Source organism: Macrotis lagotis, chromosome 6 (genome assembly GCF_037893015.1).
Source record: "Macrotis lagotis isolate mMagLag1 chromosome 6, bilby.v1.9.chrom.fasta, whole genome shotgun sequence".
Taxonomy (NCBI): Eukaryota; Metazoa; Chordata; class Mammalia; order Peramelemorphia; family Peramelidae; genus Macrotis; species Macrotis lagotis.
Window position 1 is genome coordinate 81,882,479 of NC_133663.1, and position 16,493 is coordinate 81,898,971.

Sequence of the window (16,493 nt, forward strand, 5' to 3'; positions counted from 1 at the left end):
AATCAATACCCTAATTTCCAAATTTTGGAAGTCTCCATTTTTTTGCTTAAGCTGAACTAACAAATAGAAAATTCTGTGAAGCAACTGATCAGCTCTTTTGTATGTTGTGGTGATAGCCACAAGATGGCATTAGTGCCCCATACCTGGGGTGGGGAAAAAAAAAACGATGGATCAGCAGTTTTTTTCCCTTAACTAGCCCCTTCTTTTTCCTTCCTTTTTTCCTTTTCTTCCTTCTTTTCTTTCCTTATCTTTTCCTTCCCTCCTTTCTTCCTTCCGAAAAGAGAACATTCTCTTTTGTATGTTGAAAATGAAATCACAATTGTAAACAAATTAAGTTACTTTGGACTGCTCCAGAATACAAAGATGTTGTGAAGGTCTATACTAGATCTTTTCCCATCAGATGGAGCAGGTTCTAGAGTTGGTGCCATTGGGAGCCAGGGGACTCCAGTCTGACTCAAGTGTGAATTCCATTCCTATTAACTTCCCCACCTTATCAGCTTCGGGAGCCAAGAGGTTCTCTTTCTAGTTCAAGTAGAAATAAAAAGAAGCCAAATAAAAAGAAACAAGGAGACAATGAAAATGATTTAACCCCCATCAGTCAACAAGCATTATGTGCTTATTATGTACTAAGCCCTGTGGAGACAAAGGCAAAACTAGTTTCTGCCCTCAAGGACTTGGAATGGAGGAGACAATGTACAAATAACTAGGGACATTCAAGATGTATACAGAAAATGTTCCTCCCTTGAAAACATCCCTGGACCAGAGTCTGTCTTAAGGTTCAACCTTTAGGGATGTGTGAGCCTGGTAGATACAAAGAGTGGAGTGTTTAAATGTGAGTCAGCAAGAACTTATGTGTCAGCCACTGCCTCAGCATAGTTTATGTTCATGAAGTCCAGGAATGTAAGGCTAAAGGATAAAATTTAGCATGTCAGTTCTGTTTCTGTAGAGAGAAAAAAAAAAGCTTGTCACAGATTTCTGACTCACTAGGCAAGTAACTTTCCTTCATAAGAAAAATAACAAGTATTTTCTCTTTATTTTGAAAATGCATTCATTTGTCAAAAATCTTCCTCCATATCTAAGTTTCCCATACTTGCTAATCATGAGACTATAAGAGCTGTCATCCACAAGTGAGCTTAGAAGAGAGCTTAGTTATCATTAGGATTACCTTACCTGTAGAGGATAGTGGGGTGCAAGGTTTGCTGGAAGAAGTCTTGAGAGCATCTAATTCAATCCCTTCATTTTGCACACAAGGAAATTAAGGCTCAGGAAAAATGACTTAAGCTCACCCAGTTAGGGTCCAAATTGAGATCTGAACTAAGATCTCTTGAATCCAGGTCCAAAAACCTAAATGACACCATTGCTGCATATTATTGGGAACTTCTGTGGTTTGGTAAATAAAGGAATTTAGTGGAAGACCACTTAAGTTCTTTTGGTGTAAGAACCAGGACAGCATGAGAAAATGGCAAAAGTCCATGTAAAAATTTCAAGGCTTCAAAGATGGAAAGTTTGAAAAATAGCCAACCCATCCTTACAAAATATTCACAAAAATAAAATCAATGGTTTCCAATGCAACTCCAAGTTTCTCAAGCTATGGGCATGAGATGTACCATTGATTTGGATTGAAGGGAGACAGAACGTTTTCTAAGAATAGGATAGCTCATTCCCACACAGAAAAGCAATAAAGAATCTTAGAATGATAAGAACACCACTAGCAGAACAATTAGTCAGAAGGCTAATTTGCAAGCCTTCATGGGACATAGAGTTTTTAGGTTATGTTCACATTTCACCTCCACAGGTCAAACACCAAGCAGAATCCTCTTCCTCAGGGCCTTCCTCATTGATGCCTTGTTCCAAGCCTGGTTCTGCCACTGTATCCTCTGGGACTGGCACTCATGGGAATCTAAGATCTTTTGATATTCAGAAGGCTGAAATCAAGGTAACCAGGGGCCTCCAGTATAAGGCTAGTTAACTGAGCCTGTGCTTCGCATGGGATGCAGATGCCTGGAGGCCCCTATGTGGGCAGAATTTTTGATGGGCTAGTTTATAAGTAATCATCAAAAGAAATAAGCAAAATAAGCAAGGGTTATTTTTGCTATGCTAAATATTTAAGAAATAGAATGAGTAAATAAAGGTCTTACAATATTAAGTACTATGTAAGAACTATGCAGAGACCTCAATTTTTCAAAGATTAACTTTTTTTGAACATATGTAAGTAGATTGATCCTAAATTAGTACATGAAACATACAGAGGTTCTTTGCATTTAAAGAAGAATTGAAAAATACTAAGACTTTTGGGACAACCTGCATATTGGAGAAGTTAGCCAATTGAGGAAGTCGAAAATTACTTTTTGCAAACTGTGTCTTAAAATTTTTTTGAGGGTAGGAATTATATCTTACATGTCTTTTGTCTCAGCATCCAATAAAATATCTCACACAGTAAATGCTCTATATTTATTGCTTCATATTACAGAAGGAATATGAGAAGCTGTAGAAGATACAAAATGCCTAGTAGTCATTACTTCCAGAACAAAAGCATAGACTGATTTTCTTTAATTTCCTGTTATCTTCCTAGCTCAACTCTCCCAATTAAAGGTGATAAGTAAAACTCCTCTCAGATTTGTTGCTGGAATCGTGAAACATTTTATTAACCTGTGACCAAGAGAACCTCTGGTCCTAATATCCAAAGTTACATTAATAGAGATTTTTAAAAAATCAACAGTCTGTTCACAAATCTTCTGTGCTTCTATAACTTACAATAAAATGGAATGTTCACAATTCTTTTTGACTTTTTGGTTAGCTCTTAAAAAACCAAGCACCAGGAATGTGTACAAAATGATTATTCAGTGTATCAAATGATGGGAATTATAAACAAATTCAAATTCAAATTCAATAAACATTGATTAGGAAACTACTATACTCAGGGCCCTTACTAGATCCTGGAAAAGACAGGAAAATACAAAGTTTTTAAAAGACAAGGTCTTTGCTCTCATGGAGCTTACAATCTAGTCAAATTGGCAAGCAATGTGCTGTGTAGGAAGATTCAATCTAGGAAGGAATGCCCTCTTAAAGATAAAATTCAAGATGATATTTAAGTGTATAAGAAGTATGGCTTGGGCCAGCAAAATGGCACAGCGGATAGAGCACCGGTCCTGGAGTCAGGAGGACCTGAGTTCAAATTCGACCTCAGAAACTTAATACTTACTTAGGTGAACCTTGGGCAAGTCACTTAACCCATTGCCTTGCCAAAAATAAATAATAAACAGACAAATAAATAAAAAAGAGGTAAGATTGAATGGTGGAATCAGGGAAGAGAGATAGTATAACTTGGGTTTTAAAGGGTCAGGTGGGAATTTGACTGGCAGAGTGAGTACATGTATGTGTGTATTGGCAGTAGTGGGGGGAGTATTCCAGGTTTAGGGAGCAAAGGTACACAGTGCCAAATATTTATCAAATAGTGAGCAGTCAGTCACCTGTGGTGAAGCATTACAAAGACTAGTAGATGATAAAGCCAGTCTAGAGGGTAGGATGACACCAAACTGTGAGGGCTTTGAATGCCTGACAATGAAGTTTGAACTTTTCTAAGAGTAGTAGGGAATTAAGATTCCTGAGAGCTATTCTGGTAGCACTGTAAAGGATGAGTTGGACAGGCAGTGAATGGAGATGAAAAAGTTACTGCATGCTGAAGAGAATTTGGAAAGAGGCACACTAATCTATTGTTGGGGGAACTTTGAGTTGGTTCATGCAGTTTATAAAGTAATTTGAAAGTTAAAAAATTTATAACCTTATCCTCTGAAAAGCATATATTCTAAGGAGGTAAAGGACAGAAAAATGTCATATAGTTCAAAATGTAAATAGCAGTACTTTGTGATGACCAAGACCTTGAAACAAAGATGATGCCTATTGAGGAATAGTTAAAACAATTGTGCTACATGAATGTAATGGGATATTACTGAGCTGTAGTTAACAACACATATGAACAGCTAACTAGGTGATGAACCGGGAGTCAGGAAAACCTGAATTCAAATCTGGCCTCTGATATTATGTAACCCTGGGAACATCCCAGCCTTGGTTTCCTTTATCGGTAAAATAGGGATAGCACCTCAATGGAGTTTTATGAGTATCAAATAATATGTACAGCTCTTTGGAAACCCTAAAGTACTATGTAAGCGCTAGCCAATTCAGAGAAGTCTGAGATGGTTTTTTAATGAACTGATGTAGAATGAAAGAAGCAAGCAAAAGCAAGAAAATGATAAGAAATAACAAGTAGAAAAATAAAACAAAACTGAATACTGTGTAATTATAATAACCAAGTTTTCCCTGAAGAGGTGGGGCACTACAGAGAAGATGTTGTATTTTCTATCAGACATAGTTGATTTATTGGTTTTTTTTCTCTTCTTAAATCTTTGTTACAAGGGCAGGCTCAGTATAAGAGGAAGGAAAGGATAGTGTAGTCATAAATGAAGGTTAACAAAAACCAAAGATAATAAGACTTTAAGGAAAAGTTCTTTTATAATACAGATGGTGATGTTTACTTGTACTAGGATTGTAGAAGTACAGATCAGAAAGTGTCTTTGAATCCTGGAATAGCTTTCCAGAAGACTGGAGTCGGTGGAAGCCTGGGGCCCTATTCTCTAAAGCTTCATCTGTTCCATACGATGACATTTGAGAGCTATCTACTCTTTGGTTCCAATCAACCCTTCCAGCATCGCCTCCAATTATCCCTCTTCAAGTGGTCCAACTGCCACTCTGAAGGTTTCAGATATGCACAGATCACTTCTGCTATGGCTCACAACCTTCTCTTCCCCTGATATTCTCCCTCAGTACCTCTGCCTGCTGAAATCCTACCTATTCTGCAAAGTCCTGCTGAAATGCTTCTATCAAGTTCTCCTGAATTACTAAGCTAAAAGTAAACTCAGCAGTCTGATCTCTTAGGAGGCACTTTAAACTTAAAACTTTTGTGGTACAGTACATATCACATGTGTCCCTTACTAGAGGGGACACTCCTTGAAGGGAGAGAAATTCTTAGATAGCCTCTCCAGCTCTAGGGAAAAACACGTACTCAAGACATAGTTTTGAGTTGAATCAACATCCTTAACATATTCTCAATTAATAATAAATCATGCCACGGTTGGTAGGCTGCCATTTCCAAGGTGCAGATGCATACTCCTAAATATGACAATTGGGTTCTTCAAGTACACATTTGTATAACAGACACTGTTTGCTAGATTTATCTCCTTGGGTAGCTCTATTGCTACATTCATATACACACACACACATTTCTCAGTCTTGTGATTTCTAATCTTTACCTTCACTCTAGGGCATCTGGGTGGCATGGTGGAGTCTGAAACTCATTTCTGTGAGTGAAGATCTGATCTTAGACACTTGGTAGATAGGGGACTGTGGGCAAGTCATTTAACCTTGTTTGTGTGTGTCTTCTTATCTGTAAAATGAGCTGAAATGTGGAAAGTTGGGGCAAACTATTTCACTCTTTACCAAGAAAGCATCAAATGGAGCCAGAAGAGTTGGAAACAATGGAGAAACACCTTAGTTGTTTAATTAAGGACCCTCACCTCAGCACACCTTGCTTTCCATTCACATATTGGTTTAATAATCCCAAGGTCTAACATGTCCTGCATTTATTCTTATATTGAAGATTCTTAAGTGACAATTGTCTAAAAAAGCAGGAACTGTGTCCCTGTAATTACAATGTAACTATAGAAGGCATGATTTGAAGTTTAACAAACATTGACACTAATGAAAAAAATTCAAAACACCTAAATATCTAAAACCTAGTCTCTTAAGGGGCTTAATCTCTGATGGGAGAAGGAAGATTTTGTGAATTTGGGTAAATATAAGGTGATTTTAGGAGGAAGTTCAATCTCAGAAAGGGGTCTGGGTCATATCGGCCAACATAGAGAACAATCTTAAGAGAAAAATCTGGAAAGGGCAGGTTGGGGTTGGATTGTGGAAAAAATTTAAACGTCAAACTGAACACATTATTTTAGACATGAGGGAGCCACTGGGGGCAGCTAGGTGGCATAGTGGATAGAGCACCAGCCCTGGAGTCAGGAGTACCTGACTTCAAATCTGGCCTCAGACAATAATTACCTAGCTGTGTGGCCTTGGGCAAGCCACTTAACCCCATTGCCTTTCAAAAACCTAAAAAACACCCCCTCCAAAAAACAACAAAAAAGGGGGGAGCCATTGAAGATATTTCAGCAGGATTGATGTAGCCAAATGTATGGAGGATAGATTGCAGACTAGAAGCATGGAAAACTAATTCTGATAGTTCAGGAAAGAGGAGAGGAGGGCCTGAACTTTGGGATTGGCCGTGTTAAGTAGACAAATGGAAGGGGGGGAGGTTGAACTGATCAAACAGCAACTGACTGGAAACAAAGGGGGTGAGGTTATAAAGGGAAGTCAATCACTTTAGATCTGGATGTAATGTAGGGGCTTAAAATGATGGTGATTCTCTCATTAAGCTTGAAGGAGAGAAGTTTTAGTTTGAACATACTGATAGGATATGTGAAGGTGGAAATAATTAGCCCAACTCTGGCAATGTGTGATTGAAATTAAGAAATTAAATTAGGGATATAGAATTATCTTTTTCTTTTAGGTTTTTTTTTTTTTGCAAGGCAATGGGGTTGAGTGGCTTGCCCAAGGCCACACGGCTATTAAGTGTCTGAGGCCGGATCTGAACTCAGCCCTGACTCCAGGGCTGGTGCTCTATCCACTGCACCACCTAGCAGTCCCAGAATTATCTTTTTCTTGATCAATCTATCTCACAAAATTCAAGAGTACAGATGAGATCAACCAAATATTGGCACAGTGGACAGACCACTGGATATGAAGTTAGTAAGAATCTAGCCTCCCAACACTTAAAAGCTATGAGACTTTGGGCAAGTCGTTTGTCCACTTGTTACCTCAACAGCAAAATGGGGATAAACTCACCTATCTCCCAGGGTTGATGTGAAGATCAAATAAGACCATATTTTCAAAGCCCTTAGCACAGCAGTCTTTTCTTCTGTCCTTCAAGGATAAGAAACAGCAGGACAGGATTGGAAAACAGCATCACTCAAGAGAAAAGACAAATGAACACAACAGAGGAAAATAGAAGGACCAGTTTGATGTTGGAAGAGGCAAATATGTCTTGGAAACCAAGGGAGGGCAAAGCACATGCAAAGAAGGTGGTAAAAGGGATACAACTCCTCACTCAATATTTAAGGTCCTTCTGCTGGAAAGAAGTTTAAGAATTGCTAGTAACTCTGAAATACTGGGATCAGAAACCAGATCGAAAGGGCTGGAGAATTGAGGAGGTAAGGAAGTCAAGTGAGTAGACAACTTTCTAGGAATTTGGGAGTCCTCCCATGTTTATTGATTGTGGGAAGGGAACCAGCAGAGGACAAAGATGAGTGATAGGTGGAATGATGGAAAGGGTAAACTCTAGGTCACCAGTTTTTCAAACTTTCTGGTTCTAAAAACTGAAGACCTTAAAGAGTTTTTGTTTATGTGAGTTATATCTGTCAATATTTACCATGTTGGAAATTAAAATTAAGTGATATTTATGAATTCATTTAAAAATAACACTAAGAAACCTGTTAGATATATAATTTTTTGATGAAAAAGACTTGTATTTTCCAAAACAAAAAAAATTAGTGAGAAGTGGCATTCACATATTTTACAAATATCTGTAATGCCTGGGATTAATAGAAAATACTAGATTTTCATTTTTTGCTTCTGTATTCAATGTTGTGATATTATTTCAGTTGAAGTACACATAAAGAAAATCCAGACAAAGTTGGAAAAAAAGAGGAGTATAATACTAGGTAAGTAATGTCTTTTGAAAAGTTTTGACTTCATGAACCTTTACAAGAACTGTTGCTCTCTACTAGGAGATAGCACCAGAGAGAGAAAAATGGAGTGGACAGTGCTTTCTTACAGACTTCCACTTCTTCCCCCCCCCCCCCCACCAGATGAAAGCCAAGAGAAGAGAAAGGTGAGTAGCCTTCATTTTTTCAGTAATGAGACTATTTACTAAGAGGGAAGGAATTGGTATACTTGGTGTGGCCACTGTAAAGAGGGTGATAGTTAACTATAAGTCTTGAACCTATAATAGACCCAGGTGGCATGACTGTGGGTGTTAAGTAGTCCAAAGGGCAGAGAGTGGTGGTAGTGGTCACTCAAGATAGGGATTTGGCAAGCTGTCAATGGAAATTCTTTCAAAGATGAGACAATATAAGCAACAGTTGGACAGCTGACAGGAGAAAAATGAGGTCAGAAAAACAACTATAATTATTGAACATCAATTATTTTGCCTAAAGTTGAACTAAAAAAAAAACCCTATAGAACCCTTTTAACTTTCTAAAGAGGTAAAGAAATTATCCACTAATTCCACCTATCATTTCAATGTCACGATCACAGAATGATTGAACTTTTAGAGGTGCCAACCTATGAGTAGCATGTTCAGTTAGTCTAACCTCCCATGTAATTCTTTCTAAAGTATTTTTGATGATCATTTCTCTTTCACACATAGTCTATATAACTTATTAACACTTTCAATTTACTCAATACAGATAACTGTAATCCAGTGGAGAATCTTGCACTTCAAATATGAGCAACAGAAGATTTACTAACATTTTCTGGTATTATTCTATCCAAGGATTTCTTTTCTGAAATGACATTTCTATTAGCACTTTTGTTCACTTAAAAAAATTAATCAACATATACAAAGCTCAAAAAACATCCAATTTGTCACTACTGTTTAAAAACAAAATATTTATGTATATCCCATTCCCAAAAAAGAGGCTTATAATCATTTTTAAAAGCATGTTTATGTGACTGCACATAAATGTTGGTGTAAAAAGGGCATTATGACAGTTTATACCACAAAGATTACAGTAAGAAAAAAGCACTTCTTTATGACAATTCACAAATTCACAAGGATCACTTTAATATACAAAGCAATTACTACCAATCTGAAACACAAAGCAGCTAATATGTACATAGTGTTAATAAAATGCATTATAACTCAGTACATTTTTTCTTTTACATTGATAAAGCACAAAAGAGATTTAAGTAAAAAAAAAGTTAAAACAGGGATGTTTCTAGAATGTAGGGAATTTTTATAGAAACTTGTTTTCCCCATCATGGTTCTTTATTTTGCAATCCAGTCCAAAAGAAACATTTAAGAGTTAAGATCAATACCCTGTTTTGTGCTGATGGTTTTGGGTAAAGTAAGAAATGGATAGACATAATCTTAAATTTTTCTTAAAAACAAAAAAAAAACTCTAGAAACTTCCCTGATTATATTCTTTAAAAAAAATGTTTTAAATTAGAAATTTGGACTAGAAATCATTCTTTATAGGTGATGACAACCAAAATGTGAACAAGTCAGGCAGGGACAACTTTACACAGAAAACTGATAACCCAGCACTCTTACTCACCCCTAATATATCCATTCTAGCAGGAAATATTGAAGGTCAGAATATGCAGTTCTACAATTTACTCTCCCACTTTTAATATAAATAATTTTATTACATACATAAAAAGGAGTGGCATCTGGATAAAATACACATTCTATAGAGCTTTTTACCAATCTGATGAACAAAAATCAAAACAAAGTCCCCAAACATATGATAGACTGCTTCATTTGGCCAACTAACATAAGACCTTTATTTCCAGGGATCTCTAACTCTCCTCACCAATTTCAAATCATCTTAGATGTACCTTCCCCTCAGGCAAGCTATTCAGATAAGAATGAATCTTGAAAATTTCATGCTTAAATAGGCAAGCATTGTATAACATCTATTCCAAATAGATCAACTGATTTACCTATACCTCCAACCCTTCCAAAGATATTTCCTGAGGATTGATGATTTTTGATTTGCAGGTGAGAAAAAAAATCCCCAAATTATCATGATATATATACTAGTTCCCATTCCCCCTCCCCTTTATTTTTCCCCCCTTCCCTCCCAAGCTAGGACCTGTATCCACAGTACCAGAATGCAGCAGACAGGTCAATATTTGTTACTTCTGTGCTAAACAACTCTGCCTGTTTATAATATCAATTACTTTACAGGCTTCACTGTATTTTTAAAGTTTTTTATTTTTTAAAAAATAAATTTCAAGCTAAAACACCTGAAATATACACTCACTCCTTTCAAACTGTATCTGGTCCCTCTTAAAATCTGTCTGCCCCTGAGGACACATACAAAGGCTTAAGTTACATTCACTAATTAGTGTGAACTTATCATAAAGCAGTTGAGACAGATGGAACTTCAGCACCCTGTTTAATTTATTTGAAATCCTTCCAAACTGGCTCAGCTTAATGATATGTTCAAGCCCCTCTCCCAATCATTGAGTCTACAAATTGAAGGAAACCAGTTCCTAGTACATAGTTATACTCAATTGCTAAAGTCAACATTAACAATATTTAGGTTATATACCTAGATCATCAATTCATCTTCATTGCTGCCTAACAAAAAAATTCTAGTTGTGCTTTTTACAAATGAATGAACAAATTATTACATGCACCTTTTGCCTTTATATCAGTAAATTTTATTTTTCTTTCACTTGCATTAGGCTTTTTCAAATATATATAATCAGATTTAGGCTCAACACAACCAATTCAGAATGAAAAATTCAGCACAATATTTTATTTGGTTTACACAATGATACAATTTTTTTCCAATCTCTTACCTAAATGCAATTCAGAGGGTTGTTTTGGTATCACATTGACAGTCTTAATGTTGGGGAAAAGTTCCACCAAAAAATAGGAGGAATAATCAGTCAAAAGAAAAAATTCAATTTGCTACATATTAAAAGAGAATAAGATAGGATTGAGCCAATCTTTATTCTATTTCGTGGCCCTGACAAACTTCTCACATTAGCACCTAATTGCAAGACTAATCTTCAGGAACTAATATTTCAAACAACAAAATTTCTGTGTGAAAAAACAGCCACATGATTTAATCATAAGGAAGAGAAATGGGGACAATTCAATTCATGATTACCGCTAAAGAAGCTTCTCATATTGTCAATACCCAAGTTCCTAGAAATTGGGTAGTTTTTTTTAAAAAGTGCATTTTATACCAAACATTTACAAAGAATAGAATGTAAAAAGAACCCAAATAAATATACAACTTTCATGTCAGGTCAATGGAATATAATCCACTAATGATTTTCAGAGTTCAAAAAAAAAAAAAAGGAAAGAGAGAAACCCTTCCCAAAACTTACAAAAAAGTTGTATTATTTTAACTATTCCTGAACCCTGAAGTAATTTTAAAATTTTAACTTTAAGAGACTAGGCAAAATGAAATAACCTTTAAATTTTCTCAATAACTAGAACCAGTTTGTGCTGGTGACTGGCTACAACTGCTTCTAAAATAAAAACTGATTTAATGTACATAAAGAAAAATCTAGGTTAAAAACACTTCAAGTAAATAAAGTATCCTTATTAAACCAAACACTGTTGTTTTTTTCCTAAGCCTTTGCATGGTTCCAAATATCACCTCTACTGGTGTAGTACCCAAGTGAGGAATGGGCCTGAGAAGAGATAGAAATGTCAGCCAGATGACTTGTGCTTTCAGATAATAGCAATGTTGCTAACTATCATCAAAACACCATTTCTGATAATATTCTGCCCTAAATGAAACTCTTAAATCCCTCCCCAGAATGGTTCAGAAAATCAGTGGTTCCTTTTTCATGAAATCTTCCAAATTTTTTTAACCACTGTTATAGCTGCCAGAGACAAAGCACAAAAAAAAAAAAAAAAGAATACCTTGGGGGGAAGATTTTAGGCAAGTACAAATATAATTTAAAATATCAGCCTAAGAAAACTAGCAATAAAAAAAGAACAAAAAAGTTGGAAGAGTAATTAGAACATAAAAAAATGCAATCATGAGTGCTGGAATAACCCAATCCAAACACTACTGAAAGGGATGCAACAGTACACAAAAATGGACGCGCTGGATCTGACCTCAATAGACTATAATACTCAGCATTCCTGACGTAAGAGCTCTCAGAGCTTCAGATTATATACTTGTGTGTGTATATATATATATATATATATGTACATATATTATACATATGCATTTTTCCAAGATTATCTAAATTATCAGAGCACCTCTGACAATATCACAACTGTCAGCCTGGTACTTTTATTTGTAAAAATAATGAAAATAAAATAAATTTTAAAACCCAATTTTTGTACTGTGAACATAATGGATCTAGCCCTTTCTAACCTGCACTTCTGTTAAACCCTATCAAAGCCCCCAAATGCATAACTTTAAGATATAAAAAAATCCCCCCCTACACACTTAAGTTTTTATTAGACTTAATTTGTCCTACAGATAAAAGTGCCAACAAGCCCTAATTTGCAAAGTGAACAATATCAATTTTGCTATTTTCTACAACATATGTACAGATTCCTATGTTTTCTTTCCCTTTTGGCCAAAATGAAGAGTAAAGCATCTATTATTGGAAGCCATGTGTTCTTGGTTAAAAATGATTTCAATGTGGGTTTCTTTTAAAAAAAAATTACTTTCTAGATTAAAATAGCCACATTCATTCCTCAATTCTCAGTTATATGCTTGAACAACCAAACTTTTACTAATTTTGTTTTAAAAAACAATCAAATCAGTAACGGCCTTGGAATCAGGAGGACTCTGAGTTCAAATCTGACCTCAGATACTTGACACTTACCGGCTGTATGACCCTGGGCAAACGACTTAATCCCTTTGCCTTGTAAAAAGAAAAAAAAAACAGGAAAAAAACTTTGAAGACAAGTAACCTGATTTCTATTTTTGAAAATTGAAGTCCTCAACTATATCCAAGGATCTACAGTAGGTTCATCTTAAGAACATCCAAGCTTTTCTCCTCACCATTCTATGTTGCTGATTTCAATTCAGTATTAATACCCTTAAGGTGAGAAGAGGTAGGGTCATTCTTTAAGACCCAATAAATAATATTAATATGATTGCCATTATTTACTAGGGAAAAATAGGCAAATTGTCAACTACCTAATAAACTGAGAAATAACAACATTTGTTAAACACATTTAGAGGGAAAATTCAATTTGCTAGGTAGGCACTAGGCTATTTACAGTTTGTAAATAATTTAAATGGAATTCCATATTTGAACACCTAAGCAATAAGAAATTTTTTTTATCATAATAACAAGTCCATGGATTCACTTAGTTTCTTCATTATGGCCAATGTTGAGAAATGACACATTGATACACTAAAATGCCAATAAAAAAAAATATTTGTCCAAGTAGCTCAGTCAGGTAGAACACTAGACTTTTAAGCTGTTTGAAAGCCTTGAGAATTTGGTGAATGCATCCACATTTATAAGTTATATCACTTTAAAAGCTACATTCTTTAAAGATGGATTCCCCCCACTCTGTTTACATTAAAAAACAACCCCCCCATGACAATAAGCTATTTGTAGTTTAAAATATTGCTTTTCAAAATTGATCCAGTAAAAGCCGACATGACTTTTGCATTTAATAGTAACAGTCTAACACAATTTGATTTCAAATGGTGATGACCCAAGACAAAAACATCAATCCTACAAATTTTAGCATTTCTTAAACTCTCTTATAAAAACTGAATGCAAAATCACAACTGCAAATACTGTGACAATGATCTGAAGCCAGTATTTTAAAATTCTTATAATTCATGTGAATTTTACCTAATTTAACAAGGTGAATATTAATTTTATTTCAAGTAGATTTGGTGAAAATAATTTAGCAATGAATATCTCAAAAAATTATTAGATAATTATTGTCTAATATGAACATAGCCACATATTTCTTATTTAGGAGTTTAGACATGAAGTTACTTTATCAAATGACAAAGATGACATGCCATTGAAAAGCCTTAAACATAATTAACCTTGTCAGGCAAAAACAACAGTTCAGGATTTTGATTGTTTTGAGAGAGAGAGAGAGAGAGAGAAAGAGAGAGAGAGAGAGAGAGAGAGAGAGAGAGAGAAAGAGAGAGAGAGAGAGAGAGAGAGAAAGAGAGAGAGTGTGTGTGTGTGTGTGTGTTTAAATGAACGAAACCCAAACATTATAATAGAATTCACTTAGACATTGCACTGAAAAAAAATGCATGCATAAATTAACACTGATGCTTTTCAAATGTCCTTATGACATTTTTATAGCTTTCACTGATAAAATTCACCAGGTGTAAACTTATACTTAAATGGGCTATTTTATAATTAATTTCTTTTTCCTATAACACATTTACTTTCATTAATATAGTATTTCATTTTCTTTCTTTAGCATCTTGAAGGCTTTTTTGGTAAGGATAAAATGTTAAGTGCAGAGGGGAAGAGCAGATATTGAAATTAAAAAACAGTAAATGATTACTGTTCTGAAACCACGGACATGAATATTCATAAAAACATCCGTTTACTATAAAGGGGCTATTCTATTCTTTAACAGTTCTCTTCACTAAAAAATTATTAATGCCTTAAGTAAAAAGCTCTTCACACCTGTATAGGTTAACTTTGACTTCACTTTTGATCCAAAGGCTATGCTATACCATTCACTTCGTGACTTCCTTAAATGTATTTAAAATACAGAGCACACAGAGAATTGCAGTTAAGAAGGGAGTGACCTAAAAGAGAGCCAGCCCCAAAATGGTTGACAGGTATGAACAAGTTTTTAGTACTGCAGAAATTAGAGGATAGAACATACACAAGAAATTCTTTGTATTAATTCCTAATTTTTTTCTATATATAAATCCCTCCTTGTCAGATATATCATTAGCAAACAAATTTAAATAATTTACAATGAATACAGGTCAATTTGGCAATCATCACTTCTTCATTGCACCTTACTTACTTTCTGCATTCAGTCCACACACACGATACTTCAAAAGGCTAGGGGGTGGGGGTGGGTTAGAGAGAGGAGGAAAAGGAACATTTCTGTTGCTAAGGCAATCAAGGAGCTCAGCACAAACCCTTGAAATTATTTTTAAAAAAATCTTCTCACTTTCCCCCAACAATTCAACAAATGAACAAATTATTACTCCTTGAAGAGTATAGAGGGGATTAAAAAACAGAAGTCTCTTCTTCATGATCGGGAAGATGATGATTTCTTGGGGTGGGGAGAAGTGGAGGCAGGTGTTTGAATATTCACAGTTTAATGCAAAGCACAGATGAATGAAATTCTGTAGTTGCTTTCAGGCAGTTTTGCGCATAGAAAAAAAGAGAACTGTTTAGAAAATAAAAAGTTTACTTTGTCTTTCTGGCTGTGGACACACCAGTCATTTTCTCCACCTTAAGGAGGTGAGAATGAAAATCCAAAATTAATCCGATTTGTGGCAGTAAAGGTCCTTAAGTGCTTTCAGTTCTTCAATCAGTGTCTTGTTTTGGTTTTCAAGCACAGCCACTCTGTTCTCTAGACATTTCACATATTCCTTTTTCTTCCTACGACACTCACGTGCTGCTTCCCTACAAACAGACAGAACATTTTAGAATCAAATTCAAAGATGGCTGTATGGGACAGAGGGAAAGGAAGGTGAATAAAAACAAGAGATATCAATAAAATTTTATTTTAAAAACATCATACAGTGTCTTGATGGGAGTTGATTTTGAACTAAATTAAATGTTTCAGAAAACATTCTGAAAAAGTTACATGAATCAGACATTTTAAAAGACATAATAAATTAAAAGGAGCTTCATAATAAATATAAATTCATCTCCCAACTCCTAGCTCCAAACTACACTGCCTCCACTTGGACCATCACGCCCGCTACCCTAGGCCTCTGGCAGTGAACTAGTGGTGTCCAGGACCAACCATTACTCCCTGCCATCAGCCAAGATGTTACCTCTGTGCCCATCTCCTTCTGTCAATCTCCCTCTGATGTGCTGTCTTCCCTCCCACTGAATTACACAATGTGAACTCCTTGAGACTGTCTCACTCATTTGCATTTGTGTCCCCAGTATTAGTACAGTGTCTGTTACATTACATAGATGACAAATAAATGATTGATATCAATTCATCAATCATAAGCTTCTACTACAGAAACTCCTCTCAATGTGTATCTGCCATGTCTTGGCAACTTGGGGTCTTAAGAGAGTGGCTGGGAGCTCAGGAGTCAAATGACTTGTCCAGGGTTAAACAGTCATCAGATGTGACTCTGAGGTGGAATAACTGTCCACTATACTAAACTGTCTCTTTCTCCCCATGGCACAGGATATAAATTTACCTATGAAGCTTAAAGATTCTGATACTCTATCAAAGACTGATTAAAACATATGTGAAAAATGCTTGCAACTGAAAATTTTCCTTAGTTTTAAAACTTCAAATCTATTCCAGCACACCAGGTAATTCTTTAGGTGTAAAAGTACCTGATCTTGGTACTTGATAGCAGAAGAAGCATTGATCTTGGAGTTAAGAGAACTGTTTTGAGTGCTGGCTCTGACAACTGAGACCTTGGGCAAATCGCTTATCATCTCACTGCTTCAGTTTACTCATCTGT

At 35.5% G+C, this 16,493-nt stretch overlaps 1 protein-coding gene across 3 annotated transcripts in view; it reads right to left on the reverse strand.

Moving 5' to 3' along the window:
* Window positions 1-13,938: 13,938 nt before the first annotated feature.
* The window catches only part of CREB1 (cAMP responsive element binding protein 1), a 72,585-nt gene continuing 70,030 nt past the window's right edge, over window positions 13,939-16,493 (reverse strand). For 2 of the 3 annotated variants that reach the window (XM_074191513.1, XM_074191514.1), the window contains exon 8: window positions 13,939-15,462. In XM_074191513.1, the coding sequence (XP_074047614.1) occupies window positions 15,318-15,462 (145 nt within the window). In that variant the 3' untranslated portion in view covers window positions 13,939-15,317. Of the gene's footprint in view, window positions 15,463-16,362; window positions 16,490-16,493 lie in introns of all 3 variants that reach the window. The other variant, XR_012469435.1, reaches the window with a different exon arrangement.